The 19,260-nt window shown below is 32.2% G+C and overlaps 1 protein-coding gene across 2 annotated transcripts; it reads right to left on the bottom strand.

The window, feature by feature from the left end:
• Positions 1–1,692: 1,692 nt before the first annotated feature.
• Positions 1,693–18,770, bottom strand: LOC148611106 (uncharacterized). Of its 2 annotated transcripts, XM_088591271.1 has the most exons (7): positions 18,447–18,770; positions 15,944–16,026; positions 15,215–15,323; positions 14,105–14,266; positions 12,502–12,615; positions 11,857–11,907; positions 4,148–5,070 (listed from the first exon to the last, which is right to left on the bottom strand). In XM_088591271.1, exons 1-7 carry the CDS (start codon positions 18,618–18,620, stop codon positions 4,297–4,299), a joined length of 1,467 nt encoding a protein of 488 aa, XP_088447397.1. In that variant the 5' UTR covers positions 18,621–18,770; the 3' UTR covers positions 4,148–4,296. The 2 variants fall into 2 exon arrangements, with proteins under 2 accessions (XP_088447398.1, XP_088447397.1); XM_088591272.1 differs by lacking the exon at positions 11,857–11,907 and having other exon boundaries at positions 1,693–5,070.
• Between the last annotated feature and the right edge of the window lie 490 nt (positions 18,771–19,260).

Here is a 19,260-nt window from a genome sequence, read left to right as displayed (position 1 = left end):
GATGAAAAATTTTAAATGAGCAGAATACCCTAAAAACAATGAAGCAAACTTTCATTAAATTTTGTCGCATGGTTTCAGAGAAGAATTTCAAAGTTGTACACGTGAAAAATGACCAAAAACATTTTTTTTCAGGGGCCATTACTCATACATCGGGCGACGAAACATTTTGAAAATTTCGAAATTGGTCTTCCATCTGATGGTGAATAATATTACCCACTATCAGAAAACAGGTAAATTCAACGGTTTTTTTTTGTTGTTTGCAAAAACCTGTCTTTTGCCCCTATGTTTAATTTTTATCAACAGTGGTCATTTTTTCTCACGGATCAAAAATCCGCACGATCATTTTTTGCAGGATACCCTAAGGAACAATCATGCTTAGTTTCGTCTAAAAATTCACTCAGTTGTCTCAGAGGAGAAGAGTTTTGATAAATTGTAAACGACGAGGACGGTCGACAAGTGATGGCAATAGCTCACACTGTCTACGGTCTGGAGAGCTAAAAAATTGTGTCATCATTTTGATAAATTGTTGACACTTGTGGGCGTTTTCTATAATCCACATCTTTCTATTTTAGGATTTTATAGGTTTAATGTACACAGTATTTACTGGGAATCCTGTTATTTAGCATTTCAATTATTTGTGTTTTGCATTTTTCGTCATGACATTTGTATGGAAACTGATCATTGTCTTGTCGTATCTAAAATCTCAGAAACAAGCGGAATTGTTGCTATGGTCATACCACTTAGATTTTCAAGTAAACTGGTTATGTTCTTACAAGGAGTGCAATATTAATTATTTTTGTACATTGTGTGAAGTATCCTTACCAATATTAGTAAGCAGGATAAATTTATACTGGTAACAAACTTCTGTCCTTGGCAGCAAATTCTTGAATTTGAAAAATACTAACGTATGTCTTTTTAATACGTTGTATCATACGGCCTAAAAACACCTGTGTGTCCGATAATTCTACCGACCTTATTTTTTGTGCATTCAATAAAGTTGCTTTTTTGACAAATGCACTATTAAAGTCTTGTCTACAAAAAAAAACAGTAAAAAACTTTAAAAAAAATGCCTACCAACCGACCATAGTTTTTTAAGCATGTTCGCTGAAACACAGAATATCTACTTCTCGGGCTTTCAGAAATTTAAGAAATTTTACAATTTCATATTGTACGCTACTTAAGATAAAGAAATCAACATATATTCTACTCAAAACTAACCACAATTTCTTCAAAATGTTATTTATTGCACACATTCATAAAATATATCTTTTTTGTCATAAAGGCACACCATTTATCAGATATATTGATGGTTTCATAAAGTGTAAACATTTTCTATCCGAATGTTTGAAACTAAGCCATGTAAATCATAAGTTAAAGAAATACATATATGTTTGTAAAAAATAAATAAGTAAATAATATCAAAGTGAAGATGAAAATTGGCTAAAAAAACTAAATGTTTTAGAAAATAAGGAAGTTAAAAAGGATGCTACACATACAATTATCATTATTCAAGCACCATATACTTTAAAAATCCCAAACCGATTTTGTAAATTAAATAGAATAGTTGGATTAATTTATCTTACTGTTTTTTGTTCTGAGGCCCCATGTCCCATTTTACATGTATCTGCTTCAACATGAAAAAAAATAGTAAAAATGATTGATATAAACAGTAATAAATCAGACAACTACTGTGAGAGAAACATTTAAAAAATTTAATACACTATAATAAATGTAGATTAATTTTTCAGTTTGATATTTTTCCTAATTATAATTTGGTAAACCTTGAAGTAACAATTCAAACTTATCCAGAAACAATATCAACATCATGTACAAATAGTCAAATTAAAATATAAATTTCAGATAAAATATAAGGGATAATACCCACCTTACATGGTAAATGCGTTTATCAATTGGTCCTACATGTAATTCTAAATTGGTAAGACTTACCAAAACAATGTTATATAACTGATAACACCAAGCTCTATCAAAATAATACTGATATAGAATTTAAAGCCACTTATCATGTCCTAAAACTGGGCAGAAAAAACACTATGCTTTACTGTGCTGTCCCAACTTATCTACAAGTATATCACTGCTGTTCCACTGGTCAAGCTAAAGCACTTTTAGGGAAAAACAGGGTACTTTATCATGCTTGACACACTTTTGTACAGTAACATTGTTTAACAGTTACACACTTAGGGGAGGATATGTACTGCCACACTATTGGGTGTCTCTTTTAAAGCAAAGAGAAATGTCCTGTATGCAATTCTGAAAGTCTTTTTTATCCGAAAGATTTCTTTATGGCTATGCACCATGAAGCATCTCAAGAATTGAAAATAGACCTGAATATAGGAGTATTTATAAAAAATATGTACAACTGCAATATTTTTTAAGTCTTTTTTTTTCTTGTCAGAGTGCTTCAATTCTAAGTATATTCAAGATATGATAAAAGGAGCATATCTAAATTGAAACACACACAGCAAATCTTTTATATGCCCCTAATAATGTTGATATGCTTGCAGTCATAACAACTAGTAATAATTAATTTATAATAAAAACAAAAATGACTAGATAACAAGAAAAATATCATAACAATGCCATTAACTATTTTAAGTGTCAGTTTTTGTAAGAATCAGGCAGTTGGTGAAAAACGGAATGAAAAAAGCCACCATAATTGAATCCATAATTTTAATCCATTCATATTAAATTTTAAAAACCCATGTGCAGAAGTCTATGAATGAAGTCGAGTGGTATACTAAGCTTGGGATATACACAAATTTATTCATTAACTACCAAATACAACTATGTCACCTTACCTTGCCTTTGTTGCTATTCATAAGATGTATGTAAAAAACTGATTAACCTCTTGTACACTTCGGTGTCTGAGGATAAATAAATTGTTTGTTTGAAGGTTTAATTTGACCATTTGCGACACAAGAATCTAGGAAAAAGGACATTTTCCATATTACTTTGGTAAAGTCCGTTACAATTTCATTGACCTGCATGAAAATGAACATTTGAAGGGCAGATAAATCTGACACTAAATTTGCTTGATTCTTACAAAAACTTACACTTGACACCTATAATGCCATAACATGATTGTCAACAAAACTCCACCTGGTTTAGTATGAAAAAAATTAAAGTAAACCTGAGACACAATGATTGCTAGACAACTTTCTTACACTGAATCTACATATTTCCCCTAAATACTAAATAATAAAGAAATTCAATTATATAAAAATAAAAAGTGAAGAGTTCATACTGTTCTTGGTAATTGACTGCAGTAATGATGATTTATTACACTTTCATTACTGCACATTCATTACTATAGCACCGTTTTTTTTTAAAGTTGTTACCAAATTTATAGCAATTCAAAACATATGCCTTAGTACACCATACAATTTTAAATGTATACTGTTAAAAAATATTTTTGTGGGCAATTTCACCAACAAGAAAATACATGAAAACAACTGCTGAGTAAATTGATACTCTACTCCTCAATTTTATAGCATGCATCATTTTACCTCCACATTGATCTAGAACAATTAAGACTTAAGTAGGTGAACAATATGTATATGTAATAAAGAGAAAAAATTCTGTAGAAGTTACATTATATTCAATTTGTGGTGTAGAAGGAGATGTGGGTCAGACGTAAGTACATTATATTCATCAAAGGCAATTTGAAAGATCATTTTGAATCTCCAAAAACATTCCGATCAAGATGCACATCTTTCAATATTTGATAAATATTCTAAAAGTTTTATTAAATTTCATTCAGTGATCTATAAGTAAAGACAAACTCGTATTTTCTAGAAATCAACATTGGTGTGTGATTAATACTGAAATGGTAAGGATGAAATAAATTACTAGAAGTATTAGAAACTTTAAAAGAAAGAGAATTAACTCTTTGACCTGTTCAAAATTATAATTTGCTTTGTTTGGGAACTTTGAATATTTATTCTGAATCATCAACTATCAAAATAAAAAAATACCTATCCCTGCTGACATCATTATGAGTTTAAGATTTCATTGGAACAAAATGATTGGTGGGATAAAAGTTACTCTGTCTCATCCATATCATAGGACCTGCCTGGTTTCTTCATGGACATTCTCTAAAGATCTTAATGTATATCCCTTAAAATGATCTTCAAGATTCCACATTTTACTACACATTCTATGGGAGGATTACTGAGCATTAAATATCCAACACCATATTGGGAGACTCTTCCCTAGGCAGCAAATCAAGATAAATTTAAGGGCAGTTTATATCTCTTACTGAAGGAAGATGTATTTCTTTTATAAAAACCCTCCTTTTTTCTTTGGAGGTAAAGGAACCAATGGTTCATTTTGTTTGACAGGAGGTGGTGGGGCTTTAAAATTTGGTGGAGGAGGGGGTGGTTTGTATGATGGTGGGGGTGGTATATTACGTGTTGAGGATGAAGTTGATCCCAATGAAGGTCTTGGAGATGTACGAGCAGGTAGAGGTGGACTTTCACTACTTTTTTTCGGAATGTCTGATGGAGAACTGAGATCCTGGGGAGTTGGTGGCAAGCCACGTGAAAGAATGGAAGATGATTTTACAGGTAAGTTAGGACTTCTACCATTTACTTTTAAATTGTCTTTCTTAGTAGTTTTTGAAACTGAAGATTTCACAGGCAGTAGAGGACTGTCATCATTTTCTTTTGAAACATCCTTCGATGGTTGTTTTGACAATGCTGGTGGTGGAGGACGCCTAGGTGGACGTGTTGGAGTATTTGACATGTGTGGTGGCTTCTGAGAGGCATTGTTTGAGTTTGAGTACATGTTCTTGAACCTTGCATTCAATGCATTTGCAAGTTCATTGCCTACAGCAAGTTTTTTGTCTATTGATGGAGGTTTTACAATCTCTGGCAATGCTTCCTCTCGCTTCATCTCAGTAACTAAATCCCCAACAGACTTAGACACTCTCAAATCAGATGGCGGAGGTGGGGGTAAAGGTCGTCTAGGTAATGGAGGTGTTCTAGGTCTTGGAGCTAATATTCTAACTACTGTTGGCTCTGCTGAAACAGGGCTGGTGGTACCAGTAATTACCTATAAATATTTCAAAGGTGAAATGATTGAGTTGTTTTTTAGACTGAATCAGGAAGAAACCGAACTAGTACAAATTCTAAATCTATACATATATATTGGTGCACAAATCCAATATCTTTCCTATGACCTATCAACTTTAATTCAGAAATTATGTCACACATGCTTTATTATATGACTTTTCTTTAAAAATCGATTATTTATTTTTTCAATTTCACAAAAATTTCTGATAACATAAAAAGAAAATTTTTACATTAAGCTTTTAAATTATTACAAATTTTTACTTCATTTTGATTACAAGATAGTGTCCTCTTCTTTTTGCTTTTTTTTTTTTTTTTTTATCTTTTCAATTTTTTTTCTACAATGCATGACTTTTAGGTGGAAATTTCTCCTATCATTACTTATCTATCATGTGCAATCTCTTAAGAACAGGAGAAAAGAGTAGACTGAAGATGGTAAAGCATGGTAAGGCTTTGCAATCTTTGTCATTTATGTTTTTTTTATGAATATCATCTTACATTTTACATTTAACAGAAACAAGTATTTCCTTAGTTTCATCAATGGCTACCAGAATATACAGTAGTTAAACCAAATTGTCTTCTTTTTGTGGTTAAATTTGTCAAAAACCAATTCTTGGATCATAAAAGAAGTTTATCTAAGCCAGACATACAAAACTTTTTTGTTATCAGATACGATTCACTCAGAACTAATGATATCAAAAAGTAAATGAGAAAGTCCCTGCAATCTTTTCTTTATTTTAATTTAAAAAAAAATCTATTTTACCAAAAAAAAAAAAAAAAAAAAAAATTAAATGTGAAAACCAACTTGAAAGCCAATCCATTAGGTTGACTTCTGTTATGCTTCTTATGATAGTGCAATGCTCTGTAAATTTATGTGTGTACATGGTCTATGAACTGTTAACATATTTGTGTACTGATACAAGAAACCTGTGAGCAATGGCTCATTAGTGATTCCCCTGATATTAATCACAATATAAAGAAAGTCCTTGGCAAACTGGAAGTTGTAATGATTTTTTCTAAAAAATGGATTCCACCATATGGTATTCCTACAGGAAGAATGTGTTAAAATATCAAGTCGCTGTGATGAGTAGTAGATGAGAAAAGTGTAATGAAAACTGCAAAAAAATATGAATTTAAACAAGAAGCTCTTAAGAGCCTGGCAAACTGTGCCAAGTCAGAAAGTAATGATACCATTTTCATCGCTATCAATAAATTCAGAATAATGTTTATGTGTTGAAACCCAAGCAAGTAAAAAATTGGCACAGAAATGGCAGCCATTTTAAAAATGGTCAACTAGAACAAAATTTAATCATTACCATTCAACTCAGGATACCATGATTCCTATGGAAACCAAATATCATAGAAATCTAAGCAATTAAAAAACTGACTGGGCAAATGGCCACCCAAAACAATTTTTTGTCGTCACCATTCAACTCAGGACAATAGGTTTCCTGTATAAACCAAATATCACTGAAATCCAGCTAGTAAAATAATTAGCGGAAAATGGCAGTCATTTTGAAAATGGCCGCCCCCCAAAAATGCTGTTGGATCTTATCAAGTGTGGACATCATGTTTACCTTAAAAATATCTTTAATGCTCATGATTTTATAATAGTCAAGGCAAAAACTAGAAAAAACTGCATTTTGACCCCTATGTTCTATTTTCAGTGGCCATGTTTTTATCAGATCACTCTGAAGTGAGTATTGTTTGTATCCTACATGCTATAGACCATTCCTGCAAAGTTTCAAAGAAATCTCTGAAGTAGTTTCAGAGAAGAAGACTTTAATAAAAATAACAGGCAAAAACTGGAAAAATCATCAAAAATGACACTTTTAGGGGCAATAACTCCAAAAAGAGAACATTTTTGTACTGAAATTATCACCAATGATAAATCTTATTATGCTTTACATTTTTGCATCCATAATAATCATCAATCTGCTATCATTTTCTAAATAATATGGAAAAACTGGAAAAAATGACATATTTTAAAAGCCATAACTCCAACTTAAGCCAACAGATTTTTCTTCAATTTGCACCCAGGAAAGATCTTAATCTGCTTAGCATTTTTCCAATTAACATTAAGCATCAATCTATTATTGTTCTCTAATTAATTGGCAAAAAATTGAAAAATTGTCAAAAACAACACACTCAGGAGCCATAACTCCAACAAAAGTCAACATTGTTGACTGAAATTTGCACCAACGATAGATCTTATTATGCTTTACATTTTTCCATTTAATTAATCATCAATCTGCTATCAGTTTCTAAATAATCTGGAAACACTGTCAAAATGACATTTTAGAAGTCATAACTCCAACTTATGTCAACATTTTTTACTGAAATTTGCACCAAAGATAGATCTTATTATGCTTTATTTTTTTCCATTTTATAATAATCATTGACCTCTATTATTTTCTAAATAACTGACAAGAGTTAAAAAATCGTCAAAAATGACATTTTCAAGGGTCATAACTCCAAGAATAGTCAATTTTTTCTGACATTTGCCACAATGATGGACCTTGTCTTCATAATGCTAATATAGTTTGAATTGTCTGCTGTACTTTTTCAAATAAATATCCAAAAACTGCAAAATAGATAAAAATAACCATAAAAAGGGAAATAACTTCAATTCAGTAATTCAATTATCATAAAATTATAAGCAAAAATAGATTTCATCAATACAAAGAGCCTGAGATGTCTAAGATTTCTTCTTACTGTTACGGTTTTAAAGATATACCGGTAAGTGAAAACATATGGTCAGACCCTTACATTCTATTTGTAGCTACGGTGGCTATGTTTTTCAACACAAATTTAGTGCAAGATACCTTAAGCTATCCACTAATACCTTTACAATAAACACAATTTTAACAGCATATCAAAGAAAAAAAAGTCTATAATATTTTAGTTTAAGTTATTCTACTAAGATTGTTAGCAAACCAAATGATAAGTGCAGCCAGTAATATTTTATTATGAACATATATGTACTGAGTATCAAGTGACAATTGAAAAATAAAGTTACCTTAAACAGCTTACAAACAATCTTATAAACAATGTATCTCATACACTAATATTTGACTTTTAAAAGGGAAATCACTCCATCAATTAACTTAGAAACAATATCAAATGTCCTACATACATATACAGGGGTCCAAAACATGAATGGATCTAAGTTGTTTTATTGGAAATTATGTACATAATTCAGAAGTGATTGTATTTTATAGAAGTATACTTCCAACTGTGAAAAGTTAAAAAAAAAAAAACATGCAATCTGCGAGCATTGGCTCACTAGTGATACATCTGCTTTCAAATCAAGATATAAGGAACATAAATTCCTCAATAAACAGAAAATTGTTAAATTTTTCTGAAAATGACTCACCATATGACATACTTACAGGAAGAGTTAAAATTTCAATTCACTTTGATGAGCAGTTGCTGAGAATAGTGCAACTTTAAAAAATATAAAGTCAATATATAAACAGTCTCCAGTAAACAGGAAACTGTTTTCAAATTTGTTCGAAAATGTATCCTACCATATTCCATACCTACAGAAAAAATGTGCTAAAATTTCAAGCCGCTGTGATGAGAAGTTGCTGAGAAAACTGAGAAAAATGTTTTTTATGGAAACACAGAAAGCAGGAAAAACTGACAAGGGTTAAACAGTATACTCCCTGCTCCTTCTGAGCAGTGGAATAAAAATTATTGATTCTTTCTCAAGTTATCATCTGCAAACAATTGTGGGATAGACTGACACACAACTTTTCAGGGGTATCATACATCACTTTGCGTGGCAGGGTATAAAAAACCAGAGGCTCACGTGAGCCTGTATCGCTCACCTGGTTATTTACTTGCTAAATATTTCATATAATTTTGCGTAAATTTACAAGGAATTTTCCTTAGATGAAGATTTTCTTGCAATTTAAAGCATTGGTAAACAGGAATTATTGCATGGGACAGGTTGGAAAGGGAACATAATGCATAGTTTGCAACCCCAACATACTAAAATCCGGAACCAGGCCTTTAAAAATGCAGAAATTGCCATTGTTTTGCGGAATCCATGAAATTTCTGCAAAACACAGCGTTTCTTAGCCTCCAACATGATTACTTTGCTAAAAAACTAATCTTATTAAACTAGGCATTTCACATCCAGTTTTGTATGGAAATATAGTTTACAAGGCACATAAATGCAAACAATGTCCATCAAATCTTAAGAATTATTTAAATAGACTGATTCATAAAGGATATAAATTCGACATTGTTGTCAGATCATTAAATCTTGTCTTTGTAGGAAAAAATATTGATACTCTTATTAGATCATTACATTATAACTTAATCATTCATATTTTAGCATTTTAGTCATTGCACAACTTCTTGCTAGACCAACATAGTCTATGATGTTGCAGTTCTAAATCCTTTGGAAGTTTTGTAACTGATATTTTTTGTGTTGGGAGGCTTGAAGATTTGTCATCCTTATTTGTGTCCTGAGCTTGCTTTCAGTAACTGCGAGCATTCATTGTTTATACCTCATTTGTTTGTCTTCTATGTTATTGTTAATAATTGTTGAGGTACTTTTCTAATGAATTGGATGTATTTCAGGTTGATTTTTACTGTGTGTCTAACTTTGTATTTATTTTAGCCTTTGACTGTATAGAGGGGGAGGGTTTGGATCCAACAAAACTAGTTTAACCCCGCTGCATATTGTTTGCGCCTGTCCCAAGGCAGGAAATATAGTCACTGGCATGTAGTTGTCTTTTTTAAAACATTTTAGTTTCTTACCATAAATGACAATACTGATATAGTATTGAGGAAGGGCCGGACCTTTTTCGGGATGCTGGGATCAGAGGTTTTTAAGCTCAGGATTTCGGGATTTCTGAGAATTAAGCCCGGGATTTCGGGAAATAAATCCACCGGGAATCGGGATTTTAGTAGTTTTTAAGTTCCTTTGTTGTTCGGGATTTCGGGATTTAGTAAAAATAAAGTCGGGATTCCGGGTTCAGACCCCCTCCAGCCCCCCCTCAGTATTGTGTTCACTGATTTATCCACTTGTTTTTATTGGGGCAATTTAGAGCTTGCTACATGGAAGAAAATTTCCCACTTGTTGAAGATCATGTGGCGACCTCTAGATGTATATTTTCTCGAGCGGAAACTTTGTTAAGTTAAGATCCACAGTGGCAGCCATTTTGAAATGGCAAAAGAATCACAAGCTTTCATCTCCTCATGCCAACGATCATTTGTTTCCAGTTTTGTTTCATTTGGTCAAGCGGTTTCCGAGAAAAAGATTTTTACATGTTTTTCTCATAGGGTCCAATGTTAAAGTAAGATCCTCGGTGGCGGCCATTTTGAATTTCCGATTGGCACCAAAATTACAAACTTACATCCCTTCATAAAAGTGAACATTTGTGTCCAGTTTTGTTTAATTTGGTCAAGCGGTTTCCGAGAAGAAGATTTTTACATGTTTTTCCCATAGAGTCCAATGTTAAACTAAGATCCTCGGTGGCGGCCATCTTGAATTTCTAATCGCCACCAAAATCACAAACTTTCATCCCCTCATATCAGTGAACATTTAATAGTGTCAAGTTTTGTTTAATTTGGTCAAGTGGTTTCCGAAAAGAAGATGTTTACATGTTTTTCCCATAGGGTCCAATGTTAAACTAAGATCCTCGGTGGCGGCCATTTTGAATTTCGGATTGGCACCAAAATCACAAACTTTCATTCGCTCATATCAGTGAACATTTGTGTCAAGTTTTGTTTAATTTGGTCAAGTGGTTTCCGAGAAGAAGATTTTTACATGTTTCTCCTATAGGGTCCAATGTTAAACTAAGATCCTCGGTGGCGGCCATCTTGAATTTCCGATCGGCACCAAAATCACAAACTTTCATCCCCTCATACCAGTGAACATTTGTGTCAAGTTTGGTTTTATTTGGCCCTGTGGTTTCAGAGAAGAAGATTGAAATGTAAAAGTTTACGGACGGACGACGGACGCCAAGTGATGGCAAAAGCTCACATGGCCTTTGGCCAAGTGAGCTAACAAGTGAACTGGGTTTTTTTCTGCCATCAAAATTTTACATCAAAATTCTGGTATTTTTCTTACATTTTGTAACATAAAAAAGATCTTTTTGGTCCACAAAAAAATCCAAAAAAAAAATAACAACACAAACTTCAGAAGAGACAAAGCAAAAAAAAGCATTACATGGCTAAGGACTACTTCTATGGATGACAGGGTCTCAAAAGTGGGTATCAGAGGTATCAATAGAGGTGTCACAAGGCCACAAAAGATTGAAGTGGAATTAGAAAAAGCTGTTCAAAGGGCACAGAATGAGATGTAGCATAGGGTTTTCTACTAACAAGTGTTTAGTGATAATGCTCAGGGTTAAAAAAGTTGTCTTTAACCAATTAGACCATTTTCAGCCGATTTCCTTGTTCTCAGTCCATTTTTTCATGAAAACAAATACAAATGGGAGGCATTTTTTTTGCCCTCAGAAGTGTTGAGGGTTCTTTTTACATTATTCACAGTAAAAAATATGAGGAAAGTGCTTTTTTTGCTGTTATTTTAATGAGATGAAAATGAAATGAGAACTGGTATAGAATCATCCTTGTGATAAGCATGGAAGGCCTAAGAATAAAGATATTTTTCTTTAGCGTATATTGATTAAAAACTTTATTTGAGGTATTATGATTTAAAAAGGGTACAAAACTTTAATTTAGTGCACAATAGCAGTTAGGTGATAAAAAAGCAAAGTGACTGAAAGGCACAAAAACACATAATATTGACCTTCTCACTTTTAACTGGAGGATTTTTTCTTTCACCATAAGTACACAAAACCTGCAGACATGAAAGTTACAACTGATTAACTAAAAATGTGCTTCTCAAACACCTCCCAAAAAAGCAGACAGGATTGAATTCAAGATTTTTTTTTTCCATTTGCTAAATTTAGCAAGTACTGAAAATTAACACTGGCTAAGTTTAAGTTCAGTGATTTCTTTCTGAACTGAACTTATAATACATACAGAACTCATAAGAAAATTTTAGCAACAGGAAATAATTTCTACTAGCATAATTGCATTTTCACTTGCATTTAGCAAGTATTTTCCACGGCAGACATCTGCTCCACTATGGCAATTAGCTTGATAAACAATTAAAACACATGTAATATGATAAACAGTGACCTGGATATTTAAATACTACAATGTATACATTTTAATACTAAATAACAATTATTATTAGTTTTTTAACCATTAAAAGCACTTTAAATTTTGTTACTAGACTTCACAATTAAAATATATATGCGAGTAATAAATTAATGGGAATCGTTTGTAAAAATTCTAGTGTTATTTTATTATTTCTCTAGTTCACAATTTGAGGTGACTGTTTAAAATATTCCTAAATTTAAAAATAATCTTCTTTTGTGATACAAACCTTTGATTTGGCAACATATTCTTGCTTTCCTAGATTAGCTACCATATCTCTAGGAGGTTGAAATACACAGTCAGATGGAATTTCAAAAGGTTTGAATGAAGATGGCAACTTTCCCTGAAAAAAAATTCTTTCTAAAAATATCCTTACAATTTTTTTTTAGTTTTTGACATGAAATTTATGAATATTGGTATCAAGTTAAATAAATATCTTAATAACTTTTTTAAAAATTCAAAGCCAGCAACTAAGGTGAGGCTGTCATACTGACACCAAACCACTAACCAGATTTCACCTGGTTTGAATTAAAACTGAATGATTAAGGAAATGTCCACCTTTGCTGGATGTATTGCTCTTCCAAAAACTTTGGGAGAGTCAGATTTTGCTTTTCCAATTTTTTTTTTTTTTTGTATTTTCCAAATATTTGTTTTTTTACTTTTCCAAATTTTTTTCAGATGAAAATAATAATTGTTTAAGTTATATTTTCCACTTGATTTCATGTGACCCGTTTAATTCTTCTCAGGTATATCTAATCGCAAAATGTACTCGCGTAGTAGTGTTTCATATTTTCTATGGGTCACTAGTAGATTTCTTTGTGTTAAATGTATTAAATAGATTAAAATTTGTCCAGACTTAATATACCTCTAACAAACTGAGAGAAAAAGACTACAATCGTGGATGGTCGTAATGTGTATCGACAGATTAACATGCTAAAAAACATTGGTGTATATCTGCAGTATCAGTAAAACATGTATGAAATCTGTCATGACTGATAAATTCCAATACAGCCTTGATAAATATGACAAGTATTGTTCAGGGTTGCAGTCGAGAGCACATTATGTGTCATGTTTGGGTTTTAAGTTTTGTGCTAGAACTGACTCTGTCTTTTAACACTGCTAGTGAAACTTTTGACAGTATATGAACTAATTTACCATTTTATAGTGTCGGTTTTATAGCTTTACCTTTAAATGCTTGTGTATTCTAACATTGCTAATGGAACTTTTAACAATATGAATTGTCGCGGTAACCCTTGTATACATGTCCATTTCTTTTGCGGAAAAAGCAAATAGCTGCCTTTACTATAGTTGAGCACTTATGAAAAATCATAGCATTGCATGTTCCTATTTCTGTAACTGGAAAAATTCTCACAAAGATAATACACATCCTCCTTTAAATGAAGTTTAATATGTAACCAGTAAGTTCAATTATCTCTCTTTCGAGACCACCCACAGTAACTATATTCCTTCATGCACATCTACATATGGTGGGTAATTTTCCTATAAAATATCATCAAATTCCCTTACAATGAGAAGTTGCATTTCAAGAAATGTAGACAGACAGTGTGATTCCTATAAATACCACAAACTTTGTTGTGGTATAAAACTGGCTACTCATTTCTGAAGGAGAATAAACATATAATTTTAGTTTATACATCATGGAATTATATCAACATGATCAAGGTGAGATACATATTTCAGAGGTAGCATATTTTGATGAAATTAACCGAAGCTATACAATGTAGGAATAGATGTCAAATTATGTATAAAATTTGTAGAAGAGATCTAAAATCTATACTGCTCAGAAAAGTTGAAATATGACCTTGAACTACCTTCATGCCATCCTCTTTGATCAGAGTAAGATCCTGTATGGCTTGCACACTGATTCTAGTGTGGAGTTCCTCATCAGCAACTTTTCCAGCCTCAATCAGCATGTGAACTGCAGTGCGTATATCTTGTTGGTAAGCACAGCATATAGCCCTATTAAAGACGACCTGAAAGGAGGAAAAGTATAACATGAATTGAGAAGTGTAACCATTCTTTTTCTCAGTAGTTAAATTAAAGAGTTTTTAACATGCTCATCTTAACTAGCAAGGCAATAATCAAAATATTACTGTCTACAGTGAAGAAGCCACTCTTATCTGAATATGTGAATTACCTCCAGACTTTGTTTTAAACTCACTCTTTCTTTTTAACCTACATTACAATATTTGATAATTCAAACTACAAGTGTAACACTTTAAACAACATTTTTTTTGGAAACATTACAGATTCATGAAAACCTCACTATAGGAACGCTTTCAGGGCACAACTCCTGGGAAACTGCTGTAGGAATTATGCAGCATTGTTAGCTGTGGTGGATCCAGGGGCCCAGCCCCCCTTAGAAAATTGCAATTCTAAAAATTGTTGATAAATTGTTCAAGATACCTGCAGAATGCAGGATTTGAGATTTAATATTTCAAAATTTTCTTGAGGTAGCATGCTCCCTCTAGCAAATTTGGATCACTTTGTGATCCTCACCAGTGGTCCTGTCAAGAATTTTTTTTGGGGGCCCCCCTTACCTAAAACTCTGGTTAGCCACAATATGCACTGGATCATACTGTACCACAAGTTTGACGGGGTTATGAGGTTTTTGCACTTCAACATTTTTGCAGTGGTGGAGGACATATGGCTTTGTGTAGCAATCATTTTCAGCTATAAATAGTGTACCCTAAGTTTACTTCATTTATTTTTCAACAAGTACTGTTGAATATTCTCTCAAAGCCCTAGTGTAAAAACAAATACATGCAGTAAAATTAAAAAAAAAACACATCCCTATCTATCTACAGTATGTTTTTTAAAGGTGTAAACATGCATACATATATTACATTTTTTTCCTAAATAATACATTTCATAATCAAAATTTGTCACCCTGTTTCTGTTTCAGGTCTAGGTAAGCTTACTTCAAACTTATACAATGTAAAATTGAGTCCCAACTGACTGTAGTTTATGAATGAAGCACCCCTGAGGCTTTGTTCTGCTCTGTCCAAATCTTCTAAGGCATCTCTGAATCTAAAAAGTAAAAAATTTTTAAGCACATCCATCATAATAAGTCATTATGATATGGACTAACCAGAAGAGTACTGGATGGTACTTTTTTTTGGTTATCTTTATATAAATTCCTCATTTTGTCCAGAAATTACTAGTATTTCTCACTTATGTAAAAAATTGTGTTCTTAAAATTATGCAAGAAGGTTCTTTGACCATCTTTACCTTAAATAAGAAAACCTGAAATTGCATGCACTGTCATGCTCGGCTAGACAATGCCTACATGTATCTAGTACAGGAGCTTGATATCTGACGTACAGCAATCAGAACTGCTTACAAGGTAGTCTGATATGCCACATCTATATAAAGCAACATATCAAATTTAAAATCAATCCGTCCATTGGAAGCCAAGATTTTTGTGATGAAAATTTTTGACAGACAGACCTACGGAGTGAGCCATTAATTTTTTTTCACTAATGAAAAAAAGAAATGTAAAAATAAATTTTCTTTTTTTAAATAGAATACATCTTTCAGAAAGAGTTAGATGCGAAAATAAAATAGCCACAAAATTGAATTGATCATACATGTATATCACAAAAATAAATTGGTTTACATAGATCTGTTTAAAGTTCTTCATCACTCACCGCTTAGTTTTAATACACTGTACTGCCCTATGGAAATATGCAGCTGCCAAATGTGGGTCTTTTTTTATAGCTTCTGTCAAATTCTGAAAAAAAATACAGTAAATAAATAAAGACATGATTAACCTTCAGTATTGCAGAGGGTATGATAAGTTCTATTATAAATATTCTTATATACTCTACATGTATAAGAATGTTTATAGCATTCGAGTTGCAACTATTCACTGATAAAATATCATTTAATATCTTTCTATGGCCAGCACAATACTTGTATTATATTGTCTATACAAAAATATTGCTTTTTTCTTATTCGATCTTCACTTCAGTTTTTTGTTTTTCTTGTGTTTTAAAGCTTCAAGTCATTGACATGCACAAAAAAGTGGTTATACAAGTTGTGAATTTACACAATTCTAAACTGATTAAGAGTACATATCTTTTATCATTTATGAATTTTGGTAAAGCTACAATGTATCATATGCAATTAAAAAAAAATTTTCATGATTGACTCAATACTAGAGGGAGGCCTGTGCTGCCAGTGAAAGTTCCTAAGAAAAAGGGGAAGCACAGTCATCATTTGCAATTTTTTTGTCAATTTTACACATGAAAATGACAAATGGCACCCCCTCTGGATCTGCCACTGTCGTTTTGCCCAAATTAAAGCAATAACGATTGTACATTATTCTGCATAGTTCAATACTTTTTATACATTTTGATGTGTTTAAGTACATTGTAGATCCAACCTATTACACTGAGCATTCTTTTTAGTCATCTTGAAAAATCATACAAAAGTACATGTATGTATTTTCAATAATCAAATAGTGTCTGAAATTGTCTATAAATTATTCAAAAAGATTTTATGACAGAAACCTGTGTATGGTAAAATTACAAACACTTATTTTGTAAAACTTTTTTCAAGGAAAATGTTATTAAGGCTCCATTTTATGTTTTGTATAAATATTTTGTCTTATTTCAGTGATGTCAGAATAAAATTTATCTTTGTGTTTTAGTGTATAATATTTTGTTTAATGTACCTGTACATTTTTTATAATATTAAGGTAAGAGTATAATCGTATGTACATATACATGTACAAAAGTTTAATTCATTAGGGGGTGATTTAGAGCTTTTCACAAAGACTCAATTCCACCCTCTTAAATGACATAGTAGATGGCCTAAAGTTTGCAAAGAGGACTTCTGATACAAGATCCATCTTCCGTTCTCGCTTCAGCGTAAAATTTAGATAGAATGGGGTGTAACTCCTGAGGCATGACATATTTTAAACTGACTGACATGTCCTTTTCTCGTAAATATTTGGTTAAAAGTCTCAGCGATTGGTCTGTCAATTTTCATGTGTTTTCAGCATCCATTTTCGTAATAATTTCAGTGATTTCTGAATTAGTTTTATATTAGCTCCAGTACTACCGTGTAGGCTGTGCACTGCCATTTTGCAAACAACAATTGAGTTCCGATTAGCTTCCAATACAATTTTTTGATTGGCATGATTCATTTATCAGAAATGATTTAATTGGCTATTACAATTTCATTGAGGGTGGTGGCTCGAGCCATTCATTCATAAATTTAGCTCGAGAGTGCGATATGATATTTTATTGCACAGAAACATCTTTTTGCTAATCAATATGTTAGAAAATGGAATATCACGTGTACAGCTTCTGGCCAATAGAAAAACAGTAAAATAGAGCCTTTTGTAATAATAGAAGGTATTTTTTATTTTTAAAAGTAAGCTTAAAAATCAAGAATTTCAAAGCTTCCCACCAATTTGTTTATCGTGTATTTAGTGAGCTTTTAGCTTGCATTTTTGTATCATGTTTGCTGGAAACCTAAACGTCTCAAGGAGGATAAGACATCAGCACATATATAAATTTTATTGTATAATACAATGCAATAAAAACAATATTGAATCAATCATATAAATAATAAAAAAAAAATATGTGTACATGTATTTCTTTCTCAAGATTCATTCGAAACAGGGCAAAACGACTGTGGGCAAACAGGAATCATGGCAGGAAGGCTCAGGTATAGAAAGCAATTTGGGGTAAAACGACCCACCTTCATTAAGAGAAAAGCATACATTTTTTAAAAATTTTTACATTGATGAAATTTCTACACAAAGATTTTTATAGTAGTTAACAAAAAAAGCTCCATATACTACGATACCCATCATTTATGTATACTGTAATACATAAATTCACTTATCATCCCCAGATTTGTCTCCGAATAACCTTTTGACGTCAATGAAACAATATAATTTTAATTGTCACGTCACTAATCTGTAAGTTGAAGGAATGTATTCTTTTTATCAATGGCATATACGAATGAAAATACCTTTATCACAGGCTCCTGTGGGTGCTCACTGGCAAAGCTAATCCCTTAAGAGATTCAGTGTCCGGAGCTGTTTTCTGATTTCAAATCAGAAGACTGCTCTGGACAAAGCCTAAAATCAAAGAAAATATATCAATCACTAAATGTTTCAATATGATTTTTAATTACCAAAATACAATCCTTCTCTCTACCAATTCTCTGAAACACACAACCAATATTAAACAGTATCCGTGCACTAGGCTCCTCGATTTGGTTAAAACTGAGGAGACAATCCTGAAACCGGTCCTCCTGAAATGCAACAACACCTTCATGCCAGTACCGTACTTTCTCTAGGAAGGCCATTCTGTCAAAAATAGTTACTTCTTGTTGCCTAAAGACGATTATTATATGTTTGAACAAACCAAATCATTCATTTCCTATTATCTACTACACAGAGTGACAAAATCCGGCTCAACAGTGGATCGTTTGTTTGTTTTTACGTGACGAGGAAGTCAACTTCCGAGTAGTTATACTTTCGGATCCTTTTCCCGCGTTTTTTAAAGACAGTACGTGGATACGTCGTCCCATGAATATAGACTTAGACAAATTATTTAAAATGGAGATATGTAGAGCTTTTCATCCACAAAATGCCAAACACTTCACAGTAATTAAAGTTAGACATAATGAACGAATGATAAAAAGCCTTTGATAAATATTTCCCTATTCTTTTTAAAACGTTTAGCCGCCTTGATGCAATTTTTAAAACAAATTTCAGATATATGTGTTTTGAATTTCAGGTGACTACGTATATAAAGCTATCGTCACACCGAGGGGTTTGACCTAATTTTCGCAGAGAATTTGTAGAAAGCTTTCAACCATGCTTTTGAGCTCGCTTATATCAGGGATTTTTTTCAGCGTCTGTATCTGTTATTATGCATAGGTTTCATTTATTATAGGTTCACTTTACTTTTCAAGATCGTCTAATGACCAGCACACATGTATA

This window comes from Perna viridis, chromosome 7, assembly GCF_037379345.1.
Source record: "Perna viridis isolate PV_CMFRI_1.1 ecotype Kerala chromosome 7, ASM3737934v1, whole genome shotgun sequence".
Lineage (NCBI taxonomy): Eukaryota > Metazoa > Mollusca > Bivalvia > Mytilida > Mytilidae > Perna > Perna viridis.
The sequence above is the reverse complement of the archived record's forward strand: the minus strand, read 5'-3'. Positions and strand labels throughout refer to the sequence as shown.